The sequence below is a fragment of the Sarcophilus harrisii genome, chromosome 4 (genome assembly GCF_902635505.1).
Source record: "Sarcophilus harrisii chromosome 4, mSarHar1.11, whole genome shotgun sequence".
NCBI classification, from domain to species: Eukaryota; Metazoa; Chordata; class Mammalia; order Dasyuromorphia; family Dasyuridae; genus Sarcophilus; species Sarcophilus harrisii.
Window position 1 is genome coordinate 35,401,273 of NC_045429.1, and position 16,958 is coordinate 35,418,230.

The 16,958-nt window shown below is 37.8% G+C and overlaps 1 protein-coding gene across 1 annotated transcript; it reads left to right on the top strand.

The window, feature by feature from the left end:
• Nucleotides 1-1,122: 1,122 nt before the first annotated feature.
• Nucleotides 1,123-11,373, top strand: LOC116423787 (guanylate-binding protein 4-like). Its single transcript, XM_031969371.1, has 7 exons — nt 1,123-1,438; nt 2,927-3,172; nt 5,048-5,328; nt 6,111-6,323; nt 6,832-6,934; nt 7,553-7,746; nt 9,746-11,373. Exons 1-7 carry the CDS (start codon nt 1,381-1,383, stop codon nt 9,968-9,970), a joined length of 1,320 nt encoding a protein of 439 aa, XP_031825231.1. The 5' UTR covers nt 1,123-1,380; the 3' UTR covers nt 9,971-11,373.
• The last annotated feature ends 5,585 nt before the right edge of the window (nt 11,374-16,958 follow it).

The following is a 16,958-nucleotide window of genomic DNA, read 5'->3' on the forward strand; positions in this document are numbered from 1 at the left end:
TTTAAGTTTTTTTCTGAGAAACCTTTTTGTTTTAAAATTTTTTTTCATGTTTGAACAAAATTATCTTTTTTTAATTGCTATGTTTAAAGTTTTTTTCTTTTAAAATTATTTGGATTTTAAATACATTATAAAATTTCTTTTTAACCCTTTATTACGGTTTTGTAATTTTCTGGTGGGATTCCTTTTCACCTTCCATGGGAGTATTGAATTGGCTTTGGTTTTTGTTCCAAATTATTTTCGTTTATTTTTAAAAGGAGTTATAAAGGGAAGTTTGCTTTTCCATTACTTTTAAAAAGTAAATTTTTTTTTTGGAAAATATAAAATTTTTCCTGTTTGATTTTAAAAATTTTTTTTTACCTTTTAATTTAAAAATTTGTTTTCCTTGATGAAAATTTCAAAGTTACTTGGTTTTTGTTGTTTTTTCTTTATTGGGTTTTTTTTAGTGGTTTTTATGTTTTAAACCTTAAAATTTTCCCTTTCCCTTTCCATTTTCCTTTTTTCTTAAATTTTTTCAAATTCCCTTAAAAAAGTTTAAATTTTTGCCTTTTGGGGATTCCTTACGGTTTGGAAGGTTTATGAGGAACAATGATATAAACAAGAGAAACAAAATTTGGAAATGGGTTCTTATTAATAATTGGTTTGTAATTTTTTATTTATTTTAATTAGAATTGTGACGTTTGAGAAAAGGGGAAGGTAATTTTTTGTTTAATGTTTGAATGTTCCAAGATTTCTTGTTGGTGGGTTTTTTGGGGGTTATTAATGTTTTCCTTTTCCAGCAAAGAATGAAAGGGATTCCCAAAAGGGATGAATGGCGGCCGGTATTCCTTTCAGAGTTTAATGCAGATTTGGAATTTTAAGAAATGAGTTTCCTTGATTTTAAGTTCCGGAGTTTTTGGCTTAATTTTTTCTTTTTTCTGCCCAGACTTAGAAAGTGCCTTGGATAAAGAGTAAGACTTAGTAAATATTTTAATTGACAGTTAGGAAGGAAGCTTGTGTTGGGAAAAAGTGAGATTTAATGTTTAAAACATTACTGAAGAAATGCTTCAAGTTGATCAGGGACTCCATTGAAAAGCTCTTCCTTTCTGCTTTTATGTCAATGTTTGAAATCCATTAGTCAAGAAGCCTGCCAGGAGGGGGAGAGAATGTCTATAAGACTCAGTGAAGAGAAGAGAACAGAGTAAAAGGAGAAGCAGGACTGAGAAATGATGGTGCAGGGGGTGTTGCTTTTTCCTTATCCATGACCTCAGATATGTAACAAAACTGACCGAGCTAATCAAGATCAAATCCTCACCTGATGCTGTTGGAGAAGAGGAGTCTGAAGAGTTTGCGGGCTTCTTCCCAGACTTTGTGTGGACAGTGTGGGATTTCTCCCCAGCACTGATGTTACTTGGATACCACAGACACTCAGATCAGCAACTGGAAAATGCCTTGATGATTCGTAAGAAAATTTCAAGTTTCAACACATATGTTGTGATAGTCAGTACAGGGGGAACTGACACCAAAATGTTTTCCGTTTTTTTGTTTGTTTGTTTGTTTTTTGTTTTTGTTTTAGTTTAAATGCTTATTCTTTGGGCTTAATCTCTTGAATCCCAGGAACAAAGGAAAAGGAGGCTTAAAGTTATAAAGGTTATTAAGATTTTTGATGAGGGTCAGTTAATCTGATTTTTGTAGCTCCAGACTTTCATACTCTAGAGACCTCTCCCAAGGAGGAGTATTCCCTGAGGTAGCTGACTTTCCCCAGCTTTTGTAAGGGCTTTATATTTTGTGTACCTTTAAAATGAGGGTGATGCTTCTGAATGCCCTCTAGTTGTTGGTGAGCATGGAATTTCAGTAAAAGGGAATGATTTGATTTTAATGATTATTTCCTTCAGTCCAAAACATAGCCTGAGAGATTCTTGCTCTTGTAAGAGAACAGATCATTTTGATAAAAAGAGAAAGGCATATACTTGAGAGGCTATGTGGTTCAACTGAAAGAAAATGGGCATTTGGGATCAGAAGCCCTGGGTGAAAATTTCAGCTCTGCCCTTTTACTGCCCAGATGAATTTTGGCCAATGCCTCCAAGCCTCAATTTCCTCATATTTTAGGTTAAGAGTTTGGACTCCACAATCTCTTTTAAAAAATGCCCCACGTTACTTCCTAGCTCTGTGAGCCTGGGAAAGTAACCTAACTCCAGGTGCCTCAGCAAAAAAAAGAAAAAGAAAAAGAAAAAAAGGCCAAGTATACATCCATTAGGTAGTATGCTAGTTTTTCACCTAGATAATCTAGAAGAAGATGGAGTATATCTCACTCAAATATATCTTACTTGTCCTAAAGACTTCTGACTGACCATCACACATTCCCATGCATCTCTGTGATTGTTTTTGTAACCTCTCTTTCCCTTTAACATGCTTCATAAAGCCTTGTCTACCTAAAAGTGCACATCTCTTATTGTGCCCTATCTTCCCTGTAGACTGGTAACTAACTTCCTGATGGAATGCTGGCAGGGATACTCATGCCACTGAAAATATCTTGAAATCATGTTTGACAATGAGCTCCTTCTATTCCATTTAACAAGCACTGATTAAAGATCTATTCTACCTGAGGGACTATGCTAGTTACTGGGCATACAGGGATAAAAATGCAATAGTTCCTATCAAAAAGATAATATGCTAGTGGAAGAAAATATATAAAAGATAGGTAAATAAATAAATAGAATAACTGTGGGATGATGACTAAAAAGCTGTAGGGATTCTCAAGGCCCTTTCTTGGAGGTACTCTAATACCAAACGTCTGCAGAGAGCTAAGGGTTCCAGGAAGAAAAGACCAGAAGTATCCTGGATACATAAAAAAAGTTTAATAAAACTATTCCAAAGCTTAAACATGTTTCCTCAGGCCTTTGTCTTAGGCCTGTACCATTTACATTGATCCCTGTTTTCTATTTCTCAGGCAAGAGCCTTGGAGTTGAAATGGGCAATCTTTCACGAGAGTGCATCAGAAAATTCTTTCCAAAACGGAAGTGTTTTGCTTTTGATCGTCCAAGAAATGATAAGTCACCCTTAGCCTATTTTGAAGACTCCCCAGACCTAAAACTGGGGCCTTCGCTCAGGAAGCAGACAGACAGCTTTTGTTCTTACATCTTTTCCAGTGCAAAACCCAAGACCCTTAGTGGGGGTATCATGATCAATGGAAGACGTAAGTTTCCTTAGCCCCACTGCATTCTTGATTGAAATTTGAGTTGGGTTCCTTGTCTCTTTATTCATGTGTAAATATTGTAAAATTTGTGTATTAATCCTCATATAAGCATGAGTTTCTTTCTTCTTGTTAATTCATTTTGCAGTTTAAAAATCTCTAGAAAGATGCACTCTGAGACCATGTCTGTGTTCTCTGATGGAGAGAAAGTCTCCATTAGACAGTTGCTATAGGAGCAGAGCAAAGCAATTGTCTTCATTGTCCAAAGGAGAATCAAGTGTAGTTAGTAATTTACAAACAAGAGATTTGGATGTCTACTTCTGACCAAATTTTACAGCACATTTTCAAAAAGATGGTTTGTGAGCACAAAGAAAAGGAATCAGATTAAGCAAATTTCTTTGCAAGTCACTGCTAGGGCACCCAAGAGCCCCTTGCTTACAGATAAATGAGGCATATTCTGACCAGCAGAATCTTAAGGCCTAATAATTAGGAGATCATGAATAATGATGAGGCAGGGAGTAGAGGTGGTACAAACTCCATTTATTGCAACTTCTACCAGCAGCCTTAAAGCTTTAATTACATCAGCATAGCAAGAACTCTGTAAGTCAATCATACTAAGCTACCAGGGAGTGTCACGCCTACCTCCCATCCATCTCAGACATGTCATGTAGTCAACAGGGGCAAGGCTCCTTCTGCTCCATGCCATCTTGTTGTCCACAGGGATGGGGCTCCTTCCTCCACAGCCCCATCCTGTTCAAACCTTACAGCAACGCCCTCAGTTTTCCTGATCCCCTTCTAAGTGGTTGTCCAAAGATACCTGAGGGTTGGCAACCCCTTACAAGTTACTGTAACACTTTTGATATAGTTCATAAGAATAGAGTCAACTTAGTTGTTAGTTTTGAAGAGACTATTTATTCATGCTATGAATATGTACAAAATCAAGATATAACATGATAATACTGAGATAGATTTAGAACATATTGAATGACCCTTAAAGGAAGTCAAATTGAAGGGAAGATTATTTGCCAAGGTTTAGGGCTTTAGGCATTTCTCTAACTGGCAAAGTTATAGAACACCCAAATGGAATAATAATCCATTGTGGAGATGGCCTGAAGATCAAAGGAACAACTAATACATTAAATGAAATGCAAGGCTATCTGGGAAAGCTAAATCAATGACTCTAAATGGATAATGAATCCTTACAAAAGAAATGCAAAATTTTCCATTTGGCTATAAAAATCTCCTTAAGTAGAAGACAGGAAAGAGATGGATAGACAATAATTCTTGAGGACAAGATCTGCATGATTCCATCAATTATAAGTTCACTATAATTACATAGTCTGAAATGCAAAATTATTCAAGAATTTATTTTGAGAAGAGGTGAAGTAATTCTTCCCCTGACATTATCTAGCTTCACGTAGACAACAGCTGGTATTTGGTGTTCATTTCTGGGCAGAACATTTTAGGAAACATATAAGAAAGGTTAAACATTGCCAGAGCAAGAGAACTAGAATCAGTGAAAGGATGGAAATTCCCTTAAGAAAAAAAAACCCAAGGAAGAATGCTTGGACCCATTGCCCTTGATCAAAGGTCAAAATTAAGAGAAATGAGAAGAATTGGCCAAATGGAATATATAGGCTTCATAAATAACTGACACTTCCTAATCTTTGTAATCATCAAAAAATATTAGAAGAGGCTGAATTGAGTTGTCATGCTCTCCCCTTTAGTGAAAATTGTTTAGTTGTGATGAGAAACTACTTGCTAAGTTCATTTTCAGAGATCTTTGGCTAGACATGAGTTCTCCTGAATGATTGACATGCGCACCACATTGAATGATGGTTCTTTTCCCATCATCTTTTCCTTTTTCTTGTCTAACAGGGTTGGGAAAGCTGCTGGAGACCTATGTGAGGGCAATCTCCAGTGGTGACGTTCCCTGCCTGGAGAATGCAGTGATGTCTTTGGCTCAGACTGAGAACCCAGCTGCTGTACAAAAAGCTGCACAGCATTATGTGGAGCAGATGGCCCTGAAGGTGGACTTCCCCACAGAAACTCTCCAGGACCTACTAAGCATACATACAGAGTGTGAGAAGGAAGCCCTCTCAATTTTCATGAAGTATTCTTTCAAGGATAAGAACCAGAAGTACCAGAAAGACCTGCTGGTATGTTCTTGTTGTCATTTACCTTCCTCTTACCTCTCTTTTTTGATTAAACACAGAGGGTGGTCAGCCTCTTTCCAATTATTTTGACCTTGGGGCCTGTCTTCCTTGCTCATGAGAGAAGAGCCTGGTCTCTCCAGAGAACTAGAGACATGAAGGCCTAAATCTTATATACAATGAAAAACCACTTGTGACTCATTTAAATTCATTCTTAAAAGGCAACCCCCCCCCCCCAACTCTTACATTGACTAGCCAGCATCAGAGAGCTCTGAGAGCACACTGGAGTTTTTCTCAAGTGCAGATTCACTCCTCAGCTTCCTTTCACAGTATCTCCTGTCAGCCCACATGTCTGCTCTGTCTTACTTAATTTTGAAGCACTTATTTGGACCAATCCAAAGAGAGAACCATTAGGATAGGCTTTCAGGACTGGCAGAGACATGGAGGATCATTTGATGTAATCACTTCTTGTGGAGAATGAGGTCTGGGTTCCAGATAAGACAAGTGACTTGTCCACTGTGACCAAACTACGGAGTAGCAGAGTTAAAACCAGACTGCAGGTCTCCAGACTTCCAGGCCAGGGTTTGGTTTTTGTTCTACCCCATTTGCTGGAAAAATGAGCAGGTAGAAATCTCAATTTTTTTTAGCCTCTCACTCCCTTCACAAGGAAACAGAGCATTTAAAATACTTTGTTAATCTTTGAGATATCATGTCAATCATTTTCTGTTATTATCACTACTATTAACATCTCATCCTTTTCTCTGCTTGTCTTTCTGTTTCATTGGCAGCAAATCTTAGAAACCAAGAAGGATGGTTTCATACATCAAAATGAAGAAACATCAACCAAATATTGTCAAACTCAGCTTGAGCAGCTCTCACAGTCCCTGAGAGAAGCCATTTCTAAAGGCACCTTCTCTGTGCCAGGGGGTTACAATCTTTTCAGGAAAGAAAAAGAAGAAATAATAAACAATTATCATCAAATGCCCAGGAAAGGACTTAAGGTGGGGAAAGACCAGAAGGTTAGGAATGGTAGCATTACAACGAGAGTTCCATTGTCTGCATTGGGAATTGGAGCACTGACTGCCTCCTACCAATAACTTTCAGGAGGAGTAAGTCTAGAGCCCTGGGGATTTTTAGTTCACATCTCAGCTGGAAGTTCTTGAAAGAAATCCCTTCTTCCAGCCTAGAGAGTAAGCTATTTAGGAAGCTGGGTCTTAAGAGGTCCTAAGGGGCCAAGCCTAATGCAGCCTGGCCTGGTAGCTCAGGTTCTAGCTTGGAATGAATTGTGATGCCCACAGCTGGACCTCCTTGTGGCCTGGCTTTTTGTTACTCTGACCAGTGTTTAGTCTCTTGGGATCATCATGTAGCAAAATGTTTTCAATACTTTTTGAGAAAAAGAATACTCTAGCTTATAGAGCAGACACTGCTCCTGCCCCAGAGAGTATGTCCTTCCCAGTAACTGAAGTGGTCTGAGGAAGATTATGTGTCTCTGCTTACTTGCTTGTCCAGGCAGATGAGGTCCTCCAAAAGTTTCTACAGTCATTGGCAGTGACAGAAGATTCGATCCTGCAGACAGATCAAGCTCTCACTGAACAAGAGAAGGCCTTGCAAGGTATAAGGAGCTGTGCTGGGTGCTCCTAACTCCCTCAGTTTCCTTGACTTTCAGTAACTTCCTATTACCTCTAAGATCATATATGAATGCCTCCATTCAACATAAAGTCCAACGCAAATTGACCCTTTGCTACCTGTTGTTGTCTTATAATTTGTTCTTCCCTTTGCCTGCTATTTTAGCACCACTTACCTCCTGTTCTTACAGTCCTCAGACACACCAAGCCATCTCTCTTCTCCAGGGCTGTCCACTAGCCATTAATGCTCTGAAAACATGGCCTCTCACCTAATCTTAACTCCCTCAGTTAAATCAGTTAAATTCCACTTCCTTCAGAAGACCTTTCCTCATCTCCTCAGCTGTTAACATGATTTTCCACCTCCCCCATTCATACTGCTTCCTTTTCATTATTATGTTTCTTGAATCTACATAATGTTTTCAATGTGGACTCTTCAATTAGAATATCATATTCTTCCAGGCAAAAATTGTTTTTTATATTTTTCTGACTATCAAGTGGTTAGCACAGGGCCTAGAAAGCACTTATTAAAGGATTGTTCACTAACTGACAGGAGATGAATACTTATTTTACTTATTTAATCTCAAGCTTTCTATTCCCTCCAAAAGTTGAACAGATCAAAAGAGAAGCAGCTGAGAAAGAAAAGAAGCTGTTGAAACAGCAACAAGTTGAAATGCAACAAAAGATGGAAGCTCAGCAGAGAAGTTTTGAAGAAAACATGAACCTATTAAAAAGGAAGATTGTGGAAGATAGATACAAGATCCTGGAAGAAAAGAAATTGATTCTGGACTCTAAACTGAAGGTACAGGGAGACTGGGATCAGTGGCTATTCTTGGGATGTAATACCACCACCCTGGCAGGAAAGGGATGGGCTGACAAACAGGGAAGGCAAATTTGTCTTCATGTGACTCAGCATGGTAAAGAGCAAGGACCTAGGACTTTATCAGAAGTTCTAGGCTTGAGCCCTTTTCTCCTTCCTATCCTCACTTTCCTCACCTGCAATATAGGGTCACTAACATCTACCTCACTGAATGCAAATTGTTGCTGTTTTGTGTCCAGTGAGTTTTGTGTCACTCAAAGAGCATCTCCAACTCTCCCAATGAGCTGCCCAGGCAAGTCTTTACCAAGCTCAAGTCATTCTTCAAATCTTCACTCCCTGAAAGTCAAAGTTCCGAAGCCCCCACCAAAGTGTGTGCTTTTCTAGTCACCCAGAAGACACAATTAGTTCAAAGCTGAGACCTAATTCCCAGAAGCTTTTTTGCTGCATCCCTTTTCTACAAGGCTGACAACTCAGCACACAGCCATCCCTCTAGAAAACATCCCTCAGTGGTTTTCTCCCATGGAAGATCCATGAAATCCTCTGAGCCTTAATTGGAAAGGGCTTTACCCCCAATAGGAGATTCTGAAACCCAGGAATCAAACTCTCTGGAACAAAGATCCAGGGCCATCCCAACTACTTTGTGCATTCAGCTTTAAAATATTTTTGAATTTTATCAGTAATCACCCTCATTACACCTATCAGGATCTATTTTACCTTGAGGGCAGAAAGTCCTGTCAACTTTCCTTACTTAAGTAGTCTCAGTCAGCATCTCTTATGCAAATTGTAAAGCACTAAATTCAGGCCCCTCTGCCACCTTAGTGTGGCAATCCCATAATCTTTTGCTCTTTTCTAAGAATGTAAGAATGAGTCAGCTGGTCCTATGGCCTCAAGGATGGAGGTGACTACAGTGACATTTCTTCTACCAGTGAAATTAGCACCACCCCGCAGGAAATGGCTGAGAGTATAGAAAGTGACATGAATCTTTCAGGTCCTGTGATTAGGACTTCTGACCCCATAGTAGAGAGAAGAAAATCTCCATACTAAGGACCATAGCCAGGGCAAGTTACCTCCAGAGCCCCCTGAGGTTTGGGGCTGCTAGGATGAAGCCAGGTATAATCGACTGGGTCGATTATAACCTCCTGCCTGAGCCCCAAACTGCTGGGTCATGGAACAAGAACAAATCCAGTGACTCATCAGGTTCCCTTTGGACCATTATCAATAAGGCCCTGCCTAAAGTGCCATGGAATAGAGGAAGCCCTGCCTAAATTCATGGAAACTGGCCAGAGCTAGCCCAGGCTAGTAAGAGAGGTTCGCTGTCCATCCACATTACTTTCCCTGTTGAGCCAAGGGTCAAACCCTTTTGAAGTTGACTTGAGTCCATCCTGAGTCACTCTCTAGATAGTATTTTATGCTTCTTTTTTTCTAACACTTGGGCCACTTGACTAGAAATTGAGAATAATGCTGAAGATGTGAGCTAGCATTTAAATATCAAGATAAGGCTTACAAAGTAAACATTAGCTCACCATAAGCTGGGTAGCTGTGGGTTATTACAGACTGGGGAACATAAATCCAGTCACAGCTAGCAAGGGTCAGAGGCAGGATTCAAATTCAGGTCATCCTTAACTCCAAATCCAACACTGTACCGTTGAGCTCCTCCCCACTCTTTAGGAACATGATTCTAACCCAAATGGCCTGGTGTTCAGCTGCTACAGACCTGAGCATTGGCCCTGAGGTTCAGCTTTTTGTCTCTGGTAGTTGGGAAGTAGTGAGTTATTGAAGAGAAGTCCTAAAATTCTGAATGGTTTTTTCCACTGCCCCAGAGGATCCCTTGAGGAAAAATCTTCACTGCACTTTCCCCTTTCTCTAATCTACTTAAATCTCACACTTCATCTAGCAGAAATACATGAGGTGACTGGTTCTTGGTACAACGGGGTCCACCAGAAGTAAAATGCTAATATGTTGGTGTCTTGCCTTGTCTCAGGAACAAGAGAAGCTGATAAAGGAAGGTTTACAAAAGAAAGCTGAAGAGATGAACAAAACAATTGAAGTCCTACAAGCAAAGATTAAGGATATTGAGAATCAAAATTCCAGCTGGCTGCCCATGCTTTTAGATACAGCTGGCACTATAATGATGGTCATGTTACCTGGTGAAGGAAAAATCGCTGGCCTGCGGTTAAAGGCATTAGCCACTTCTTTGTCCAAATAGGTTTCAGTTTCCCCCCAAAATTATCAAGTAATGCTATCCCACCTAAAAAAAAATATGGAGTTAAGATCTCCTTGTGTATGAATGTGAGGCTTTTGGAGAATCCTGCTCCTTCATACTTAGGCGTGGTCCTTAACACACAGGCTATGTGGCATATCTCAGAGAGAGCAAAGCCTCATTATCCCTAACAGGGCAATACTTAAAGTTAGGAGGACCTGAGTTCAAATCTGAAATTAGCCAATTTTAGGCCTACTTCTAGGAACTTAAGCAAGTCATTGAAAGTCTTGTGTTTTAGATTTCTCATCATAAAATGGGTTTTATTTTCCTGAGGATAAAGAGCAAAGTTATTTTGAAACCATAATATGCTACAAAATGTTAACTATTAATTTTATGAAATGCTTTACTCTAGAGATCTGCCCAAACTCACACTGAAGAAGTGACTTACACCAAGAACTTTTGACTGCAAATATGTTCTGACCACTACAGAGGTCAACCCTCTTCAGAGAACACACAGAAATTTGCCTTGTGATACTTAAGATTTTTAAAAGTCCAAGTTGAGTAGTTCCTGATTTCAAAATCCCCACTTGTACTTTCAAGTTATCAATAGAAAGTGTTTTGGGTTTAAAATGGGGAAGATTGATAATCAGTACCTTGCATGTTTAGCTTTATAATCACTTATCAGCTGTCAGTTATTTTAATTGTATAAAAAGTAACTCTGTGACTTATTAGAAGAATATAGACCCAGTGAAAATCTGTATGTAACCAAAGTATGAGGTAGTGCCAGGGATATTCTCGTGTTAGTGGTAAGAAGTATAACTCTAATCATTATAAAGCATATAGCCATATTAATCATTTTTATCACGAAATGTAATGAGCTCTTGAGCTTATGTTGGAAAAGGGTCCTGTGTGAGCCAAAATCCTGCTTCATTAAGTAGTGCACTGAGTATAACATAACTAATCAGATTGCAGTTTGTGTAAATCAAGAGAACTATAAATAACTGTGACACTTGTATATCAGGATCTCAGATCATTCTGGGAAGACTCTAGACTCTACCTTTGTTTCTCTTAAAGGGTGGTTTCTTTGCCCAGAAACACTTCTCAGTTTTTTTTTTCCTTACAATTTTTGTCACAGATCAGAGCTCAAATGACAATCCTGATATTTCCTTCCTATGTGACTAAACTTGGATAAGTCCCTTAACTTTCCCCAGGCTCAGTTTTCTCCTCTGTGAAATAAACAGGCTGAGCTAGATGATCTCTTGTGACCCTTCTGGATCGAAAACTTATTTCTTTTTGGGTGATGTTACATAGGAATCCCAGGAATCCTGTCTCTACTGTTATCGAGAAGATGTTCAATATATTGAATTTCCTAGTCCAATAAATTGACTTTGCAAGTTGTGCCCTTAGAATCTCCACTCAAAGGGTTATTTCTTGATTAATAAATGAAGTTTATATGGGTAAATGCCTGGTAAAAAGACTGAATGAATGTTTGCAACTTCTAACTAGCTAACTTCTAACTCAGAGTTTTCCAAACTTTACAAAAGGATTACAAAAGTAACCTAGCAGAAAGGTGCAACTATTTCAATATTAAGTTCTATAAGCTTCATTTCACCTGGGTGTTTATCCCTATGGATTTACAGATTTATTATCTATGTATAGAGATAGATATAGATTTATTAGCCCTAAGTAATAAAGATTATTCCCAGACTTTTTCTCTGGTCAAAATGGTTTCAGGGCCCTCTCCCACCAGGGAAAACCTCTTTGTTCTCTATCAACTTGAGTAAGAAAATAAAATACTTTGACCAAATTGGATTTCAAGGGGCACTTTTATTGCAGAAGAATGAAAAGACAAAATAAAGGGGAAATAATAAGGTTACCAAGTGCAGGTCCTGGCTAGTTTTATAGTCCATGAGAAACAAAAGTTTGTCTCTCTATCTTTCCTTTCTTTTCCTATCCCTTGGACAAAAGGAATTGGTAAGTAACAGTCCTATATTTCATCTGGGTTTTGAGTTAAGTTTCCTCAGAGGGAGAGGGAAGAAGCAATGATGTCAGCAGAGTAGCCTTACTTGGCAGACCAATCAGATTCCAATAATCTCTAACCCATTCCCAATGTTCTTGTTTTTCATCATCTCTAATAGCAAACTGCATATTGGTCCTGGTAGGAAAGGACCAGAGCACAGGGGATTTAAGAGATGAAGTCAGCATGTACATTACCCTCACTCCTTTATCTTCTCCATGCCTCCTATTCATCTACTGTCTTTCCAGAAGCCTCTGACATCCTTCTTCTCACTAGTGTTCTCCTTAATGCACAGGTCAATACCATAAATTCTATGAAATCTAGGTGAAAGTAAATTTTCCTAGATACTTTTTTGGCCTAGATACTTGCCTGGTCTAGAATGGCAAACTATAGATTATACACAACTGAGACATTGGTCTTAAATTACAGATTCATTTTCCTCGTACTGGAAGAGGGGCATAAGTACCCAAAATGTGGGAGGAAACCTCCCAAACAAACTAGGAGAGCCTCCATATAATAAGACTCTCTGACATAAAGGGGACATTTGGGTGGGTTGGTTAATGAGTGATAACATACTATGAGATGTAGCTTTGTCTTTGCAATCACTGTTCTAAAATACTAAGGGAAGTTAAAGGTGTCAGAAGTATTGTACTGATACAGTGAGTGTTTAAGGAACACTCAAAAACATTGAGAGTTTAAGGAAAACCACTGAGCAGAATGAGTCCTTTCAAGGTAAAGGCCTTGAAGGCTGCATTGAGTTTTGAATATTCCAATTTTTTAAAAATTAAAATTATAGCTTTTATTGACAGAACATATGCATGGGTAATTTTTTACAACATTGTCCCTTGCCCTCACTTTTGTTCCAATTTTTCCTTCCCTTCTTCCACCTCCACCTCTAGATAGCAGGCAGTCTTATACTTGTTAAACATGTTAAAGTGAATGTCCCAAATTTTTAAGAGTATTTTCCTGGAAAAGTGGAATTTTAAAAGTATTTAGAAAATTCTCAGTATTAGCAATGAATCTGTGAAGACACTGACCTCTATGCTAAGTAAGGGATAGGCTTCAAAAGGAAAAAAAATGTATTTACTAAGCACCTACTTGGTACAAAGCACCATGGAGAAGGGCTTGGATTCTCTCCAACATGAAACCAAGTGTGGATAGCTTCTGTCTCTGTCGCATCTATTATATCCTGTTGTTAAGTCAGAGTACAAAAGAAGATTGCTACATGAGATCATGAGAGCAAGTATCCCAAGTCTGGGAGCATAAGTATGCTAAGATTTGCTAGAAACCATACAGCAAGGACTGGAGTCCTGAGGAACCTGTTTGGTTCAGATTAGCATAACCTATCCAATAGGGAGCCACAGTGAATTAACCATTGATATGGTAAATTCAGAAGCACACTTGTGGGAGGGGACAAATTCTATGTCAAACATGCTTTAAGTTTTAACCCATTCTTGCAGAAAAAGAGATGATAAAGGGAAGAGTGTGACCTTTCTGCTGTGGGAAAATATTTGAACTTCCAATCTTGCTATGTCTTTAAGATAAATATCCACTGAAAGAGAGACATGATCTTAATCCTTTTCTTGTTGGGGTGAAGGGACTTGTGTAGAAACTATGAACTATCCCATATAAGATTATCCATATCTGGACAGCTCATAGTGAAAAGTTTTGATTAAAGGTGATCCACTGAAGAAGGAAATGGCAAGTGATTGCACTATCTTTGCCAATACAACCCCATGATCAGTTTTAAAAGATATGTCATCTGAAGATGAACCCTTCAGGTTGGAAGGTGCACAAAACATTACAAAGAAAAACTTGAAGTAGACTACAAATAGATCCAGCAAGAATGGAGTAGCTGGGCTAAAGCTAAAAGGAAAACTCAGCTGTGGATGTGTCTGGTGATAAAGGAAGTCTGTTGCTATAAAGATCAATATTGCTTAGGAATCCAGCTATGATATAAGCTAAGGGGGATGTTGTAAAAACAGGAGATGGAAAGATTAAACATTGACATGTAGATTGTCAGTGAACTTAAATGGATGAGAATGGGCAAATTTAATTTAATCGTTACTACTCTGATATATAGTATTATGGGCCAAAATCCCTTAGGAGTTATGATGTTGCCTTCATTGTCAATAAAAGGGGTAAGAGAAGCAGAACTGGGGTATAATCTCAAAAATATCAGAATGACAACTGGCCAACCATTTAATATCACAGTAATATAAGTCTATGCTTCAACTACTGATGTCAAAGAGACCAAAGTTGTTCAGTTCAATAAACTTCTATAAAGTGTTCTAGAAATAACACCAAAGAAGATGTTTCAATCACGATGGGGATTGAATGTTAAAGCAGAGGATCAAAAATAGTTGGAAAAACAAGCCAATTTGACTTTGGGATACAAAATTATATATGAAAGAGACTAAAGAATTTTGTCAAGATAACTCACTGGTCTTAAAAAAAATTTCTTTTTCAACAATACAAAAGGTAACTCAACATATAGATATCCCCAAATGGTCAATACTAAAATTAAATTTATTACAAAATTTGCTAACAAAGATGGAGAAGTTCTATATAGTCAGATAAAACAAAAACTGGAAGTGACTATGATCATGTCCTCAGATCATGAGCTTCTTATTATAAAATTTAGACTTAAATTGAAGAAAGTGGGGGGAAAATAGACAGTATAATAGGTAGTAACTAAATAATATTCCTTATTAATATGAATAGCTGAGGGAAAAGGAATGTAAAAAAGAAAGGAGAAAGGGGAAGATATCCAAAATGAATTCAGAAACCCAGTAAATAAAATGGAGGGAGAAAAAGATTTTCTTAAATAAGCAATGCAAAGAAGTAGAAGGTGTGGTTACTGATCATGGTTATAGGAGATGTTAAAATCTTTCTTGTATAGTTTTTCTATGTATTCCAGCTACTTCTTTTTAATCTCTCCTGCTTCTGTTAATCACCAAGCCTTTTTGTCTTTTATCATGCCTACTTTTGTATGAAATGTTCCCTTGATCTTCTAATTTTCTTGAAGAGATCTCTTGTCTTTCCCATTTTATTATTTTCTTCTATTTCTTTGAATTTCCTTGGCTATTTGTAATGCCTCATCAGAAAAAAAAATGCTTTCTTAACTTTCCTTTTCTTTAGGATATTTTTATTTTTGCTACTTCTTCTACATTATTGTGAATTTCTGTTCATAGTTCTTCATGTATGTGATATTCCAGATTTGATCTCTTAAATCTATTTATTACATCCACTTTTTAGAAATTAAATATTTTGGCCACATAATGAGAAGAAAGGATCCATTAGAAAAGATCAGCTTTTGGGAAAAAGTTGAAGGAGAAAGCAATAGGGGGCAGCAGAGGATGGGATGGATAAATAGTGTCATAGAAGCAATGAACATGAAATTGGACAGACTTTAGGAGGTAAAGGACAAAAGAGCCTATTCTGCTACGGTCCATGAGTTTACAAAGAATTAGACATGACTGAATGACTGAACAACAACAACAACAACAACTTTAGTACTAACTGGTTAAATAAAACTGAAGTGATAATAACTAGAGTTTAGCATTTAGCAGAACACAAAAATTGGGCTTGATCCAATAGCATTAGAAAATGATTTCAGTCCTTGAGTGACAATCTATGAAAATCTGAGGATTTCAGATTTCTACAAATACCCTTTAGAGAAGAAATAGTCTGTCTCAGGACCATAATTCATTAATGTGAGCTGGTGAGAGGATACAGAGAGCTAAAAAGAGCTACTTCTATCTGTTAAAATTCCTATTCAGGAAGAGCACTCGATAATCCTTTGGATGCTTGGTTTAGTGCTGAGAATTTTGAAGCCAAATTTATTTCCCAGCTACAACTCAAGAAGGAAAGAAAAACATTTCCGGGTACATACATATCACTTATGAAAAGTAACAGCAAAAAGACATGATTAGGGTTTCTGCCAATGTCTTTAGTGGAATGGTGTGTCAAAGTAAGGACTAAGTCAAGCTTTTCATAACCTTAAAAAGAATAAATATTGAACCAAATAAAGCTACAGAAAGACAAAAAAATTAAACAAGATGAAAAGGAAAAGCATGAACCATGTGGATAACTCACTTTCCTTATCCAAAGCATTGGGGTGAAGGAGAAAGGAAAAGAGGAAAGAAGAAAAAGAAAAGGAAAGAGGAAGGAAGAAAAGAAGTGAATGGAAAACAGATAAAAAGTTGGTCCCGGAATCTACCAATGCAATTAATTACTAAACATTGATTAAGCACCTACTGTCTGCCAGGCACTGCGCTATGTGATAGGACCATAAAAAAGAGAAAGAAGACAGTTCTTGCTTGCAAAAAGCTTGCTTTCTTGTGGAGGAGACAACATGGAAGCAAATAGAGAGAAAGAGCAAGTTAAATAGGAAATAATTAAGAGAAGGAAGTCACTGGAATTAAGAGGGATTGAAAAAGACTTTCAGTAAAAGATTTTATTTGAGACTTATAAGAAGCTAGGGAGGTTTACACGCAGAAAGGAAGAGAGAGAACATTCTGGGTATGAGGAAATAAACAGAAATAAAATTGCCCAGAACTGAGAGATGGATATTTTGTACATAAAATGGTAAGGGAGCCAGCGTCACGGTATAGAATAATATGTGACATGAAATACTGTGAAAAGATTGGAAAGGTAGAAGGTGGGTATGTTAGGAGGGTATTGGGAATTCCAACTAGAGAATTTTGTATTTGCTCCTGGAGGCAATAGAAAGCCAGTAGAATTTACTGAGTAGGAAAGTGACATCTTCAGTCCTCTGCTTTAGAAGAATCATTTTAGTGGCTGACATCACCTTCTGAAAGAATTCACAAAATGAAAACTCCCAGGAGTACTGCAGCCAAATTCCAGAGTTGCCAGAACAGAAGAAAATATTTCAGGCAACCAGAAAGAAGTAATTTAAATATCATAGAGCCACAGTCCAGATCGCATAAGATTTAGCAGCTTCCATATCAAAGA